General features: G+C 44.1%; 2 protein-coding genes and 1 long non-coding RNA gene across 3 annotated transcripts in view; 1 reads left to right on the forward strand and 2 right to left on the reverse strand.

Moving 5' to 3' along the window:
- The window catches only part of LOC134205483 (E3 ubiquitin-protein ligase highwire-like), a 269,802-nt gene that overhangs the window by 200,426 nt on the left and 52,018 nt on the right, over positions 1 to 17,358 (reverse strand). The window lies entirely within an intron of this gene.
- LOC134205486 (uncharacterized) lies at positions 76 to 17,196 on the forward strand. The gene is made up of 5 exons (XM_062680767.1): positions 76 to 638; positions 15,766 to 15,975; positions 16,041 to 16,368; positions 16,433 to 16,564; positions 16,624 to 17,196. Exons 1-5 carry the CDS (start codon positions 456 to 458, stop codon positions 17,124 to 17,126), a joined length of 1,356 nt encoding a protein of 451 aa, XP_062536751.1. The 5' UTR covers positions 76 to 455; the 3' UTR covers positions 17,127 to 17,196.
- Positions 10,045 to 10,394, reverse strand: LOC134205490 (uncharacterized). The gene is made up of 3 exons (XR_009978146.1): positions 10,307 to 10,394; positions 10,180 to 10,247; positions 10,045 to 10,117 (listed from the first exon to the last, which is right to left on the reverse strand). It is a non-coding gene; the product is annotated as an uncharacterized LOC134205490 (long non-coding RNA).

Here is a 17,358-nt window from a genome sequence, read left to right on the forward strand (position 1 = left end):
CAAACGACTCCATTTTCCTAATTCGATTCGTATCAGTCTGTTTGAACAAACGTTCGATTGATATTCTTGTGCAGCGACGAATTATACTGTATTGTTAGCTATAATAAGCAGGGAGTCAAGTGGCCTCGGTCTCCTCTATTCACAATACTTCCACAACTGGCAATAATGCAGCGTAAACTAAACAGATGTTTATTTTCAGCGTTATCGCCGATATGTTATCTGTTCGTCGCGAGGCACATTTCATATCTACAATTTCTTGCGATAGTCAGCAGGAAAGGATGGTTGCTGATTCAATCAACAAACTTGGAACCAGTACACATACGGCGGTTATCAGATCAACGAGCGAACCCTTTTGCTGGCAATATCGATAGTTTTGAATAAAGGGCGTGCGTGCTTTTCCGTGAAAAATAATTGAAAGTTTTGCTCCTGATGGTTAGTGACAATAATGTGACATAATGAGACACGGCAGGCACTTCTGTTACGCGTGCCTATGGGTGGTTGCTATATACTCGCTAGTGTGTCAGGCTGAACATGAATTTTACGAACGCGATGAAGAGGCTATGACTTTGGTCAACTGTGTGCATGATTCAGCCCCACGATTCGGCAAACGAATATGTGATTGTGGATATCGCAATGAAGTAAGTGTTGGTAGTTTGGTGAATTTTTCGTAAGCACCCAGAACTAATACAGACCGAGATTGTCATGTGCATTTAACCAAAAACGAGAATACTCCGGCTCAACAGTGCCCTCAACAGGTTCCCTCGGGTTAATTCAATGTGCAAAGAAAACGGAAGAAGGCGCTTTCCTAACAAACTACCAGTTGCGATGTATCTTTAGTTAGGTTCCGTCCACCGCAATACCAATCCGAGCAATAACACACACACTCTCTTGGAAAATATGATTGTGTGCATTGGTTGTGATTTGCTTTCCATCCTTAATGATTCCAAGAATATATGGGTATTGGACTATTCCGTGTCTTCTGTAACAAACATAAAATTGTTAGTCGACATCAGATCATAATTATCAATTTTAAACGTTTGTAGAAACTTTGATCAGGCAAAGTACCTCTTTACTGTCCAAATTCGCGTAGTCCCTTGGCGAGTTGGCTAGAATGAGCCTAAGACTGTCTGCTATTACAGGGAAAATATATAAAGTAGTAGACTTTGTTCTAGAAATATGTAAAACATCAACCATTGCGTTGTTATGGACTTCACTTGGTATCAAATGGTTTATCAAACCAGAGATTCCGCATTGTTGTTACCCTAGTTTATATTTCAAGTTGATGAATATCTCTTATACACTTTAACTGGTCAAGGTCGAGGGGATTGAATCAATGAAATTTTGTAGAGTCTGTATTTGTTTCGACCTTGAATTTTGAAACTGCAATTGAACTGAAATCGGGGAGAAAAAGCATACCGTGACCTACCCTAATTCCAAGTTCTCCAATGCAGAATCACCAATACTAAAGTCACTGTGTTCGTCTATTTATGATGGCCGTACATTCCGTGTTGTTCGGAGCAAATCCAAATGTAACGTCATATTTCAGGTCTCCCGTTCTCGCGCCAGTCTCCTATAGCCGCACGCGGACATAGCCAGCGAGTGCGGGGTCTAGTCCGCAGCCGACGTTCTCTTCCAGGCTCTCTGCTAATCACTTTGGCTGGCCTCTCTTACGGCATACGCAGTACATGTCGAGCCCACTGTAATATGCTGCATTTTATCAACCGCGCAAGCGATGCTGAATAGTTCAGTGCTGCTATCACTCCTCTTCATCGCGCAGAGTTCGTAGACCAATCCGTCGACGTATATCCTCCAACTTCACCCTAGTCAATAGTTTTGTAAGAATATCCGCCAACATTTTAGATGATGGACACTATGTTATATTTATGTTGTGTTTCTCTACCAAATCTCTCACGAAGTGAAATTGGGTTTCCACGGGTTTTGATCGTTTCAACCCTGCGTTGTTCTTCAACATTGTGATGCAACTTTGATTATCTTCGAAGATCTGCAATGGTGTCTATTCAGGTTCACTACACTCACTCGTAGTTTTCAGGTACCGCAAAACCTTTTTGCTTCCCTCCAATCCGTTTTTGTCAGCTTGCTCACTTGTCCCCCGAGAATAGATCTCCTCATAGCAAAGTCTGGTCGAGTATTCATGAGTTGCAACTGACACATACAGCAATGAGACTCTGGAACTGCGCATCCTTTGGCAGATTTTCCAACTCATCCTTTTGCTGTCAATATTCAACATCCATAGGAATCCTTAAATCCTAAGCCTATACAAGTCCAAACTGAGAAATCAACTTATCGATGTAAGATTTTTGGTCCAAGCAGTAGACGTTGTTCTTTGTCACTCTCATTCCCAAAAGTGCTTCACTTCACCAATTAACGACTATTTGGAACTTATTAGCCAAAGCTTTCACAACTCCATAGTATTCCTCATCAATGTAACAATCTGCATATCGTCCACATAATGAGAATATGCACTGTGTTGCCGTTGCGCTTTCGAATATACAGACGCGAGTGTGCGTCTGCCTGTTGGATGCCGAGTTCTTCATCACATCATTTAGCTTTTTATTTCAAACTCTAGCTGTTTGCTTTAACCCGTAGAGACTCTTACGCACTCGGCAAATCTTGTCACTATCAACTTGTAATTCGGAGGGCTTTCCTGCAGAGACGCCAATTCATAGTTCATGGCAGCTTTGCAGTCGAGCATCGACCTTGAGAGTCAAGTGCACCTACATCTTCGTACATATACCCAAAAGGTCGCCAAAAACGTTTGGAAATTTTGTTTTCATTTCCGCGACTTGTTTATTTTCTTGCTTGACATCAATCACCTTACAGAAGGACGAAAATGGTACGTCCCATAGACCAAATTTGCCGAGTAGAACTGACCATAGGACGTTGAGAGACATATTTGAAAAACAGACATAACAGACACCTTCTTTTTGATTGCCGCTGATGCCAATGTACGCGCGGAACATTGCGTCGATGCCTAGTCTGTCGCCAGATGCAGTCTGAACTTCACAATCTGGTGGTGAAGTTTTTGGTGAACCGATTTTGAACCAGTTCTTCTTTAATACAATTGTGATGTCGAAGCCGGAATCAAGTTGGAGGTCAACAGGACCACCGTTGATGGTTGTTTCGACGTATCGTCTGTTTTGCTCCACATTTTTAACTACCACAACGCTTTGGACGTTGCTTGTATGAAAAACATCTGCAACAGCCCTTGTTACGGGAGCGGAGACGATTCGGACTTCTTCACAGCAAACTCGGTCTTTTAATGGAGTATGCTATCAGCTGTAATTTTATTACAGTTAAATTATCTTTTAGAGTTATAATTTAATTTTTCGTTTACTTACAACATTAGTCTTTCACGTGTATTCTCCGTCGTAATGTAACAATCGATATTTTAGGGTCTATCTTATTTCTGCATGTATAATTTTAAGGTTTAATAGTAGTTTTGTTTTAATTCATTGTTTTACTTACAGTTCAATAGGTTTTAATCAATTAGAAATAATAAATTCACAAATTTTAGATATAAGAATTTTTAACTTGTTGCTTTGTTACGTTTTGTTCTGTCTAAACATAGAGTCTCGCATAGAAATTCTTCACTGTATTGGTCTGTCATGTCAACTGTCAACTAGAATGTCACTCTGTCGGTCCCTGTTGGATTGTGAGGGGCCGGGTTGCCAACATGCCCCGCCCGTATTGCACGAAGTTTCTTCTGCTATACCTTCACCAGTCTCCCTAACATGCATGATAGCAAGTCGGGTCACCGGCCTTTGAGTGATCTTAGTAGTGGTTTGAATGTCCGCCTTCCGAACTCGTCCATCGCTCCCAGGGTAAACTCGCACGACTTTTCCTCTCACCCAGCTGTTTCTCGTATTCTCTTGGACGAGAAAAACTAGATCACCAACTTGAAGAGGCCTTGCTTCACCGAACCATTTAGTTTGCTTCGAAATAACCGGCATGTACTCCTTGATCCATCGTGTCCAAAAATGATCTAACATCACGTGTACGAGGTTCCAGTTGGACCGTAGTGCAGTACGAGGATCCGCCGGCAGCACCATTGGTTGACTTCCTCCGGAAGAGGACAGAAGTAAAAAGTGGTTCGGAGTAAGTGCTTCCCCCTCTGAGCACTCTAGAGGCATATAGGTCAGGGGTCGAGTGTTGACTATACTTTCTGCCTCCGCCAGCACGGTACATAACGTTTCTTCGTCTGGCTTTCTGTAAGCAGGCATATTGCTTAGAGCGGCTTTTACCGAACGCACGAGCTCTCTCCCAAGCTCCTCCCATATGTGGAGCATACGGAGGGTTAAACTTCCACTGTGTTGTCGTATTAGTAAAGGTGCTCGCGAGAGAATTATTGATGGCTAGAATCTCTTTCCGAAGTTCACGACTTGCGCCTTGAAAGTTCGTCCCCTGATCTGAATATATCTCCATAGGAGCTCCTCTTCGTGCAATGAATCGCCGAATAGCCATTTTGCAAGATTCGGTAGAAAGACTAGATGCTAGCTCTAAATGTATCGCACGAACTGTTAAACAGGTAAATAGGGCCACCCATCGTTTCGCATTACTGCGACCGATCTTCACTATAATGGGACCAAAGTAATCCAGCCCAACAAAGGAAAACGGTCGAACATATGGAGTTAGACGTACCGCAGGCAATGGTCCCATTCTCGGTGTTTCGGCTCTCGATTTGTAAACTCTGCACCAACTGCATCGAATTCTAACGCTTCGCACAAGCACTCTCAAGGCTGGAATTGAGTATTTTTGAACTATCTCGTTCACCACAGTCTCTGCATTGGCATGTTGAAATGAACGATGGTACCAATCGACTAGCAGGAAAGTCACATAGTTTGATTTTGGCAGAATGAGTGGAAACTTCACCTCCATGGTAACCCAATCAGCTTCTCTCATGCGACGCTCCATCCGGATCAGTCCACCTTCACCAATAACTGGAGATCTGGTGTAAAGCTGGCTGCTTCTGTTGATCTTCGACTTCAGGTTCAGCTGTCCATTGTGGGCTTCCGATAATATAGCAAATTCATCCGGATATACATCCAATTGCACCAACCTCCATATGGTGAACTCAGCATTCCTCAGTTCTTCGCGGCATAAAATTTGTGTTGAACATGGTGATACTCCTCTTGATTTACGCAGACAATTCTCATAGAAGCGACGTACGTAAGCTACTGTTCGCAGCAGCCGCTCCCATTTTGAAAAACGCTTGAAATCGATAACTTGCTCCACTATAACATGATTATGCACAAACACCGCTCGTAGCTCGTTTGAAGACTGCTCCAAAGGGAATTCTCGTTTTGGCCAGTGAGTTTCATCGTCGTATAGGAATCTGGGCCCTTTGAACCAGCGACTGTCTGGTTCAATGTTGGGACCCGCACCCCACTTGGTAGCTTCATCCGCAACGTTCCACTTCGTCGGAACCCATCTCCAATCCTGGATGTCTGTTATTTCCAAGATTTCTCCAATTCTAAATGCCACGAACTGTGTGTGTCGCCGCGGATCTGATCGTAACCATGACAGTACTGTTGCGGAATCACTCCAAAGTATAGACCGACGTATCTTCAGGGTATGATTAGAAATAACAGTTTTCATTAGACGAGCTCCCAGAATGGCCGCTTGAAGTTCCAATCGCGGTACAGACAAAGGTTTGAGAGGAGCTACTTTGGTTCTCGCCGAAACTAGGCAACAGCGAACGGTGGTTCCATCGACAACTCGGAAATTCGCGCAAGCTGCATAGGCAACTTCACTGGCATCGACAAATTTATTCTGCTCCAGTGAGTTGTATGTTCCGAATACATAACAACGGGGAATATTAAGATCATTGAGCCGCAATAACATCTGCGTATATGCTTTCCACCGAATAAACGTTTCTGGCCAGATGGGTTCATCCCAGTCAACACCAGTTCTCCATATATCTTGTAGTAATACTTTTCCATGAACGAGAATCACCGCCACCAAGCCAAGTGGATCGAAGACGCTCATTACGAGACTCAAAGCCTCCCGTTTGGTTGGAACTACGTCTTCGATAACCAGACGGTGCAGGCTGTCGCGCAGCTGTACAGAGAACGAGAAAACATCTTCTTTCGGAAGCCAAGTAATTCCCAACACACGTTCTGTCTCACTGCACTTATCGATAACAAATTGCTTACTCGTGGCCTCGATGCGTTCACCGATTCTTTGGATAACTTCCTTTGAATTTGAAAGCCAATGTCGAATTTCGAATCCTCCTTTTTTATGAACTGCTCTCACTTCATTCGCCAGTTGTACCGCTTCGTCGACGGTGTCGGCACTATCCAGGTAATCGTCGACGTAGTGGTTCTTTTTTACGGCTTCTGCTGCTTTGGGAAATTCGTTGGCGTGATCGTCTGCATTTACGTTCTTTACAAATTGCAATGAACATGGAGAGCAGGTGGAGCCAAATGTGGCCACGTCCATGACAAACACCTGCATGGGCTGCGACGGACTGTCTCGCCATAGAAACCGCTGTGCTTGTCGGTCCTCCGATCGGATTTCCACCTGGTGGAACATTTCCCTTATATCTGCGCTGATGGCCACCTGTTTTGACGATAACGACTCAGTACAGCCGTTAGTGTCGTGAGTAGGTCGGGCCCCTTCAACAGGACCGAATTGAGTGATACACCTTTAACTGCTGAGGCTGCATCCCACACTACACGTACTTTCTCTGGTTTCTTAGAATTTATGACGACACCCAAGGGCAAATACCATACCCGCTTTGGATCAGTTTCTGTCAGCTCCTTGTCCGTTGCTATGTGGGCGTAGCCCTTCTGTTGGTATGCAGCGATTTGCTGCTTAACGTTGGAATATAGTTCTGGTGATTTCTGTAACCGTTTCTCTAAGCAATGTAGCCGCCGCTCTGCCATTGGCCTACTGTCGGGAAACTCCACCTGGTCGTATTTCCACAACAACCCTGTCTGGAATCGCCCGCTGGCTGTACGGAAGGTAGTAGCCTCGAGTATTTCTTTTGCTCGCCGATCTTCAGTAGACACAAGGGCATTCGGTGTAGAGACCCCCGTGCCTTCAACACGGAAGAAATCCTTCACTAGATCATGCAGTCCGTGATCGCTGTGTCCACTACATACGTGAAGAACGCGATGAGAACCAACCTCTTCTCTGGACTCTCGATTACGTCCGAACACCACCCAACCGATACGGGTTTTTGCTGCAACTGGTCCGTCAGTTTTCCCTTCTCGTAGTTTCAAAGTGGTTTTTACGTTGGTATTATCTAAGCCAATTAGAATACCAGGAGATGCGTCGTAATAACTTTTCACTGGAAGTCCACGGAGATGGGAAAATCTCTTTGTAAATCGTTGAAACTTAACGACTGCCGAGGAAGGTCCAAACTTTTGACTGTGTGCACATCGTTCAAAGTGAATCGTTTCTTTAACCCCGATCCTGAGATAGAAAGTTCAACACACTGTGACTGTTCTTCTATGCGTTTTACTCCGCTTGTCCATTGTAGGCATAGCGGCGTAGGTTTACCTACTATACCAAGTTGTTCAACGATCGAGCTTTCTACCAATGTTGAATCAGAACCACTGTCGAGGAAAGCAAAGGTTTGAATAGATTTACCATTAGCGTGCAGAAGCACCGGGAGGATGCGAAAAAGTGTTCCCTTTTGAACGTGCCGATGAACTGATATGGTTCCTGTGGTTGCAGTAATGCAGGTAGTGGTTTCTGTTACTTGTGGTTCTCCCGGATGGAGGAGGCGATGGTGACGTTGTTGACATCCACTCATGCCACATGTTGAGGCCTTACACGGCCATCTCCCGTGCGGATATAGACATCTTTTGCAGAGACGTGCCTCATTTGCACACTTCCAACGATCGACAAGACTCTTTCGTTTGAATACACCACAATCCTTCGGTTTGTGCCCAGCAACTTGACATACAGCACACGGACGATCCTGTTTTATTTCCGACACGCCTACTGTTGATCCTTCTTCCTTGCTTTGCCATTCTACTCGTGCACCCTCCGTAGAATGGGGGTTTACGAACGCTTTCGTCCTCCATTTCGAACGATCAGCTTTCTGACAACCAGCATTCGCAATTGTCGCTACACTGCTAGCAGCCGTGATCAAAACGTTCATGTAGTCAGAGAAAGCTCGTAGATCCGCTATTGGTACACGTTGCTTGTACAAAGCCCAGTCAAGCTTAATATTTGCGGGCAGCTTCTCCACAAGCTCCTGTAGCAGTATGGGATTCGCCAAGTGCATCTCCTGTCTTGTAGTGACCAGGTGTACACTAAGGTTTCTCACCGCCAATCCAAAGTTGATTAACGTTTCCAAACTTTCTGGTTTTGGAGCTGGAGTTGAACGTACTTCATTCAGCAACGTTTGGATGATGGCGTCAGGACGGCCATATAGAGAGTGCAGTGTGTTCATCACCTCCGGAACATTTGACGGATGCAGCAAAAAACAACTAACAGCTCTTCTAGCATCACCCTTCAAACTTCGTTGCAACCTCATAAGGTTTTCTGCATCTGTATACCCACACATTTGGGTGGACGTGTCGTAACTACTCCAGAAAAGTGGCCAATCAGCAGGATTTCCGGAGAATGTAGGGAGTTCTTTAGACACCACATGACGAGCGGCCAGTTGTTGAGCATTTGGACCTGGTAGCAGCTGCAGTGGCGCACTGGAATGCTGCGACACGGAGAAAATGGGTGCTTGATGACTGGACACACTTATCCCGGGAAAATGTTGCGAAGAAGCATTGTACACACCACAGTTTATTCCATAAGGAAATGAAGACGAACCTGGTATTCCACTTTGCGGTATTGTCGGAGCACTTAACGGTCTTGAACCAATTTGTGGAGCAGAAAAAAATGTGGAGAAATTTTGAGGCGCAGAGGAATAGCAAATGTCATTCTGTATCAACGGATGACTAGGCGATACGGAAACGGGCTCTCTACTCACATTAATTGGGATTACAGACTGAGAGACAGGGTGGTAGGCTACACTTGCCTGGGGTAACGTATTATTTGAGAAATGGCTTAAATATCCGGCTACACCTGTCAGATTAGATGGTCGATTACTTACAGAACTGGTCGATGCACCTGGGTAAGACATGCTTTGTTGAAGGCTAGTATGAACCCTGTTAGGAGCTGATGGTTGAGCCGTAATAGTTGTTACCAAACCAGCGGCACCTGAACTTCTAGGAGTAGATTGCTGTAGGGGGGCTGGTGGTACACTTCTCGAAGATATTGTTATTTCCTCTCGCTGATAGTTCTGAACCGTTGTCACTGGTGATATCAGGCCCTTATAGTTAGTAACAAGCGATATTTCACCCGCTGTAGTCGCTGGTTGGCTGCCTGGGTTGAACATCAGTGCTGATGGTGGATCTGCATCATTAGTTGCCATGGACGTGAGCCCAGTGGGGGCCATTCCCCAGGATTGGAGCTCAGGGTCTTTGCGGGCTGTGCGTTCATCCACTCTTGTACTCTGCTCACTCCTGACGTACACTGCGATGACTTCTGGTGCTCTTCGCCTCTTCGTCGTCCTCCAAACTAGCTTGCAGCAATCTGTACTTTTTCTCGAGGAATTCCTTTTCCATGACCATCAGATCGGCTATAGCTTTCTCCCTCCTTTCCTTCTCCATCCTCATTGCCATTTCCTGCATGTCTTTCTCCTGCTTTTCTTTTTCCGCCAGTAGTCTAGCTCGCAGTTCCTTCTCTTCCTCTAAACGTTGCATTTCGAGCCTCAACTTGGCTTCCCTTGCACTAGCTGTAGTCGACGGGGCATCGGACTGTGCGGGCGATGCAGCACAAAAGGCACATATGTATGTTCGGCTCTCATCGGCAATACTGTTTCCCACACCGGCGCATCTAAAATGGTACCAGTGACTGCAGCCGTCGCACTGGACCATTTGACTATCCGCCTCATCCGGTTCGTTGCATCCCCGACAATTTTTGCCACCCGTTGATTCACCAACTTTGCTCATGGTTTCAGATGTACCCCGAACCGCTCACGGAAGTGAGGTTAGAACTATAATGTTCTGATAGTTTTGTTACGGGAGCGGAGACGATTCGGACTTCTTCACAGCAAACTCGGTCTTTTAATGGAGTATGCTATCAGCTGTAATTTTATTACAGTTAAATTATCTTTTAGAGTTATAATTTAATTTTTCGTTTACTTACAACATTAGTCTTTCACGTGTATTCTCCGTCGTAATGTAACAATCGATATTTTAGGGTCTATCTTATATCTGCATGTATAATTTTAAGGTTTAATAGTAGTTTTGTTTTAATTCATTGTTTTACTTACAGTTCAATAGGTTTTAATCAATTAGAAATAATAAATTCACAAATTTTAGATATAAGAATTTTTAACTTGTTGCTTTGTTACGTTTTGTTCTGTCTAAACATAGAGTCTCGCATAGAAATTCTTCACTGTATTGGTCTGTCATGTCAACTGTCAACTAGAATGTCACTCTGTCGGTCCCTGTTGGATTGTGAGGGGCCGGGTTGCCAACAGCCCTCCGTATGTCCCGTTCTCATGCAATCACGACATTGATGACCCTTAAACCCACACTGACTCGAAAAATGCATTCCGCAAGACCAGCACGGTAAATTCGGCGCACTTTCTCTAGAACGGATCGACTTTTCCTTCCTATTAGACTACGAGTACGTACGGACGGCATTTGTAGCAGCAACTGTTGATGTGGACGGTTTTCCTCCAATGAGTGCCGCATCATTATATCCGAATCCTTCGGTGACTTGAGTCCACATAGATAAGACATTTAAACTGATCTTCCTTCAATTCTTGGAGCTTGAAATCAACGCACGCCTAGTTGACTTTACACGAGTAGCTGATGAAATCTTCATCTTCGTCCTTTGTTGTTTGAAGGCACTGATTAGTCGTTGAAACGTAGACACGGGTGTACCGAAAATCATCTTCAATTTGGAAACGGTTTCTTCAAATAAAAATTCCTTGGACAATTTCGGCAACGTAACGTTGTGTAACGTTCGTGCGCATGTGGACTCAATTTTCTTAATAATAGTCGTACCTTCGCATCATCTGCAAGTTGGGTTGTATCCTTCTCAGCGCTTGCTGATTACCGAGTTTTTTTAAATATCGTCTCTTTGAGTGGCTGCTCTCCATTACTAGACTGCGATGATTGTAATAGCGACATATTCACACGTGGTGCCGCACTACAAGTGTTTCTATGCTTCTTTTAATATCGCGACGAAAAAATCATTCATTTCATTTATTTAGTTTACATCTAAACAGATAAAACTGAATCAACAATTTGACGCCACAATACACGGTTCGAGGCCACATCTCTCCATCCTCGAATGCACCCCACGCTCGCCAAGTCGTTTTGCACCTGGTCTGTCCACCTCGCTCGCTGTGCTCCACGCCGTTTCGTACCTGTCGGATCGGAAGTGAACACCATCTTTGCAGGCATTCTTGCAACATGTCCTGCCCATCGTACCTTTCCGGCTTTAGATACCTTCTGAATACTGGGTTCGCCGTAGAGCTGGGCGTGCTCGTGGTTCATTCTTCGCCGCCACACACCGTCTTCTTGCACGCCTTCAAAGATGGTCCTCAGCACTCGCCTCTCGAATACTCCGAGTGCTTGCAAGTCCTCCTCGAGCATTGTTCATGTTTAATGTCCGTAGAGGACTTATCACAGATGATGCGCCTTCGTATTTCACAACTAACATTGTTATCAGCCGTTACCAAGGATCCAGGGTAGACGAATTCCTTGACCACCTCGAAGGTATCTCCGTCTATCATAACACTACTTCTTAGGGGGCCCTGTGGCGCTCGGTTCCGCCCACAAACATGTTCTTTGTATTCGATGCATTCATCACCAGTCTAACTTTTGTTGCTTCACGTTTTAGGCGGGTGCACATTTTTGTCACCTTTGCAAATGTTCGGCCGACAATGTCCATATCATCCGCAACACAAATGCATTGACTGGATCTGTTGAAATCGTACCCGGCTCTCCGCATGACACCTTCTAGCGCAATGTTGAACAACAGGCACGAAAGTCCATCACCTTGTCTTAGTCCCCGGTGCAATTCCAACGAACTGGAATGTTCTCCCGAAATCTTCACACAGTTTTGCACACCATCCACCGTTGCTTTGATCAGTCTGGTAAGCTTCCCAGGGGAGCTGTTCTCGTCCATATTTTTCCATAGACTGCGTAGGGGACTATACTGTCGAATGCCGCCTTAAAATTAATGAACAGATGATGCGTTGGGACCTGGTATTCACGGCATTTTTGAAGGATTTTCCGCACCGTAAAGATCTGGTCCGTTGTCGAGCGGTCGTCAACGAAGCCGGCTTGATAACGTTGTTACGTAAACTGTACAAAGTTACCAACTGCAAATCGTATCCCATTTATTTCCACCTCGGGATCAACACTGCCCCGTTCTCTGCCAGCCACCAGATACTTAGTTTTCATAGGGTTTATTATCAGCTCTTCTCTTTCATGTCATTCGCATGGAGCATTTAGGATTTGTTGATGATGGTTCCGTTTCATTGAACACTATATCTTCGAATTAAACATTCTAGAGCTATGTTGGATGGAGCTATGTTCCGGATAAACTTATACGGTTGATCAAGGCGACGATGGATCGGGTGATGTGCGTAGTTCGAGTTTCAGGGGCATTCTCGAGTCCCTTCGAAACGCGTAGAGGGTTACGGCAAGGTGATGGTCTTTCGTGTCTGCTATTCAACATCGCTTTGGAGGGAGTAATACGAAGGGCAGGGATTGACACGAGTGGTACGATTTTCACGAAGTCCGTCCAGTTATTTGGTTTCGCCGACGACATTGATATCATGGCACGTAACTTTGAGAGGATGGAGGAAGCCTACATCAGACTGAAAAGCGAAGCTAAACGGATTGGACTAGTCATCAACACGTCGAAGACGAAGTACATGATAGGAAGAGGCTCAAGAGAGGTCAATGTGAGCCACCCACCACGAGTTTCTATCGGTGGTGACGAAATCGAGGTGGTTGAAGAATTCGTGTACTTGGGCTCACTGGTGACCGCCGATAACGATACCAGCAGAGAAATTCGGAGACGCATAGTGGCTGGAAATCGTACGTACTTTGGACTCCGTAAGACGCTCCGATCGAATAGAGTTCGCCGCCGTACCAAACTGACTATCTACAAAACGCTTATAAGACCGGTAGTTCTCTACGGACACGAGACCTGGACGATGCTCGTGGAGGACCAACGTGCACTGGGATTTTTCGAAAGGAAGGTGTTGCGTACCATCTATGGTGGGGTGCAGATGGCGGACGGTACGTGGAGGAGGCGAATGAACCACGAGTTGCATCAGCTGTTGGGAGAACCATCCATCGTTCACACCGCGAAAATCGGAAGACTGCGGTGGGCCGGGCACGTAGCCAGAATGTCGGAAAGTAATCCGGTGAAAATGGTTCTCGACAACGATCCGACGGGAACAAGAAGGCGAAGGCCAACAGCGGGCAAGGTGGATCGATCAGGTGGAGGACGACTTGCGGACCCTCCGTAGACTGCGTGGTTGGCGAAGTGCAGCCATGGACCGAGCTGAATGGAGAAGTCTTTTATGTGCAGCACAGGCCACTCCGGCCTTAGTCTGATGATAAAAAGCTATGTTGGATAGCAGATTAAATAGAGCATCGTCTCGACAGATATTTTGACGCTCTAATTAAACCCATCCAACATCGCACGAACCAGCCGAAAAGCTTTACCGGAAAATCACCCAACAAATATAGGAATCTGATAAAGCGCTTATTTAGCTAACAATCAGTTTTTTCAGCTACTAGCTTACTCTGCTTGAATTGTTTGTTGGGCATGTTCTATCATTATATGCCAAAACCAGGGCTGACAATAGTCATTCTCGTCGTATGAAGAAAACGAAAAAAAAAATTATACGACGAAACACCTATTCGGTTTCTTCGGCGCATGCCTACCACGGAGATAGTCACACAGCCAGAAGTTATGACGATTTCCGTCGTCACTCTTCGCATAATTGATTGCACGTCACTATAGACGGACTGGTTGAAAACATAATGGCGTCTCAAACAAAACAACAGTATAGCAACTTTGGTATTACAGATGTATTGATAACATTTATAACGCCTTCATACGTTACTTCAAATTCATTATAACAAAGGATTAATAACAAATCTTCGCATGGCAGCTGCTGCTTGAAGAATAATGGTATGAAATCTTCGTTCTTCGATGTCGTCATGACGATTTGGTTGCTCGACGAACGCTAATGTCCTGCGCGTCATCGACGGTGCGTCGGGAAGCAATGAAGACACTACAACTCGTCGCTACTGTGGCATTTCGTGCTGTGACGATGACTATTGTCAGCCCTGGCCACAACTCGTTCCGTTTCAATATGTCGTACGCTGTTGAAGTCCACAAACAAATGATGAGACCGCAAGTTGTATTTATCGAGGATGTGTATCTGGTCCGTTGTCGATCGTCCTTCTCAAAAGCCGCTTTGGTATTTGCCTACAAAGGTTTCCTCAAACGGGTGCAGTCTGTTAAAAATAATGCGAAAGAGTACCTTGTAGGCGGTATTGAAGGGTGTTATACCTCGCTACTTAGTACAGTGCAATGGAGTCAGTGCCCTTCCTTTTCTTGTAGATAGGACATATGAGACCATCAAGTTGGCTCAAAAGCATGTCTTCCCCCTTCAAGTTTATTTCAATTACGGATGATTTTTTCGTTCAGCTGGTCACCCCTATCTTTTATAACCGGGATTTTAATTTTCCGTTCTTTAGCTCTCGGACTACTTTTCTCACTACTTCTAACGTGGGTGGCTATACTGCTTGCTCATTGTTGGGATGGTTTTTCATTGGCTTGAATGAAACTCTTTTGATAGCAGTGTCTTACACAAAGCTTCAAAGCTGGGATTTATTTTCATTTAGTAACTAAAAAACATAATATATAAAGTGACTTACAATCTTATTTCTAATTCAATTAACAAGCCGCCGAATTAATCACAACCGCTCTCGACAATTTTTCTCAGCACATTCAATTTACAGTGTTGCTAGTTTCACAAATCCTATCAACTCATTTTAACACTCATCATCCTGCATCCTGATTCTGTTTGTGATCGCTCTGTTCGATTGTCCATTAGACAAAAAATCAAACTGCTCGGTCAACAGATTTTCGGTGCTTCTATTGATCATGACTGGCGCCGGTGCGCTTCTTTTGCGCATGTTTTGATCGTTTTGTAATACTTCTGCCCGTCAGTCCTGGCGAAGCTTCCTTCTGTTTACGAGAGAACTTTTTCGTTGTAGCCCCGTGTTTTACCCCGCACAGATGGCGGTAGTGAGAAAACGTCAAACTCGAACAAACCCGATGCGCGCGCCACGAGTGATCGATTGGCCAACTAATGATTATTTAAATTAACCAGTAAGCCAGTGAACGATGAGAATTTTACGAGTGTTATGTCTATTTGTCTGTGATTAGAGTGTGCTTTCAAATATTATTGCGTGAAAAAAAAATCGTTATAGATAGCCATTTCTCTAGCTGCAGCAACATTGACTAGCGTCAGGCCGTTATCATTGGTAGTTGTGTGGATGCTCTGCTTTTCGATAACTGAGCAAAAGAACACTCTTCTTCCAACCTGTGAATTTGTGTCATCGGCAGTGTCAAAGCGTTACGTCCACTTTGCGGCTATGTCACAGACATTACCCACTATTCGTTTTTTTAGGAAATGAATGACAACAAAAATCAGTACAAATATTTTCCGATACCCACCAGGATTTTATTGCACCACAGTTCGAGGGAAGCACGACAGAAATCGAAATAGCGAACTGCAAATCACTCAGAATTCGGAAGGACACGTTTTCTCAGTTGTTTCAGCTGACCAAACTGACCATTATCAACGTAGAAGACCTCATGCTAGAAACTAGTGCTTTCGACTTCACCAGGAATGCACCGTCTGCTCGATTGAAAATCGAACTGATTAATGTAAGTATTATAACCACAGAGTATCTATTAAAAATATGTTATAAACATGTGTTCGATAATTACAGGACGTAATTGAAGAAGTGCCATCACATCTAGTCAAAGGACCCATTGCTGAAATTTCCTTCACCCGCTGCCGTATAGGAGTATTCAAGCCTTTCAGTATTTCAACCGTTCATGAGCAACTGTACGCACTTACATTTGATGAATGTCTCATCAACCGAATTGAGCGGCATGCTTTCAAACGATTCGAAGTGAATGAACTGACAATAAATGGCAGTAAATTTTTCAAGCCGATTCCATCGCAAAGCTTCTACGAAGTGGAAGTCTTGGAACGATTTCTCATCTCTAACAGTTCGTTCTATGCAATACTTCCGAGTGCATTCGTTTTGAAAAGTAAGTTATTGCTTTATTTATTTTCTAACAACTTTAGCTATGTTATTGTAATAATCCATTTTAGATGTCACAAATCTAGCCATTAGACACAGCGAATTCACCGATGCATCTGGAGATTCTTTTGTGTTGCAAATAAGAAAAGCTGTATCAATTGTAGGAAATTATTTCGCAAAAATCGATGATACAGTACTGCAAGGTGATTGAAAAAAATAGACTTCATAGCTTTATGATCGACTAATGCTAATTTCATTTCAGGTATTGGCTTAGACAGCTCATACTACAGAAGAAACTCAGAACGACCCACATTACAGTTTCATAACAACCGAATAGGACAAATTACTGGTTCGAGAATTATGATGTTCTCGGACGAGTTCGACGTAAGTCTTAGAACAATTTACGTCGAACAAAGCATAACCTGCGACCAGATGAATTCACTGAAACAATCCAATCTAGTGATAAGTCACCCGGATGAGATATACTTTGGTTCATCACATGAAGGGAGAGATTTCAAATCATTCCAAGATATCCGACGAGTACAATGTGCTGAAGACAATTTTTGGTTCTACCTAATAATTGGTGCCGTTTCAGTCTCCATATTTCTAGTCCTGGTTACACTACTAGTGTCCTGGTACTGCGTGGCCCAGAAGAAAAAGAAAAGCCTCAAGCAAAAGATGGTCATGCCAGAACCACGGACCTATCGCGAAACTCAAATAGTAATGCAAATCGAAAATCACGGTCTGTTGAAAACAGATCTATAAACATTTTGAAGCAAGTTGCCAAAAAGGTTGTTATTTTAGAAAAACAAATGTACATATATTTAAAACCACATTTTTTTTTAAATTTTTTTTTGAAAGATCTTCCCTTTTCCTTTTCTTTTACTAGCACTGCAACCCACAATTTGGACAATATCGCTTCGCAGCTTAGTGCTAGCACTTCAATATTCAATATCTGCGAGGGTTCTAAACCAAGTTATCATCAGTGTTGGTAAAA

Source organism: Armigeres subalbatus, chromosome 1, assembly GCF_024139115.2.
Source record: "Armigeres subalbatus isolate Guangzhou_Male chromosome 1, GZ_Asu_2, whole genome shotgun sequence".
In the NCBI taxonomy this organism is placed as follows: Eukaryota; Metazoa; Arthropoda; class Insecta; order Diptera; family Culicidae; genus Armigeres; species Armigeres subalbatus.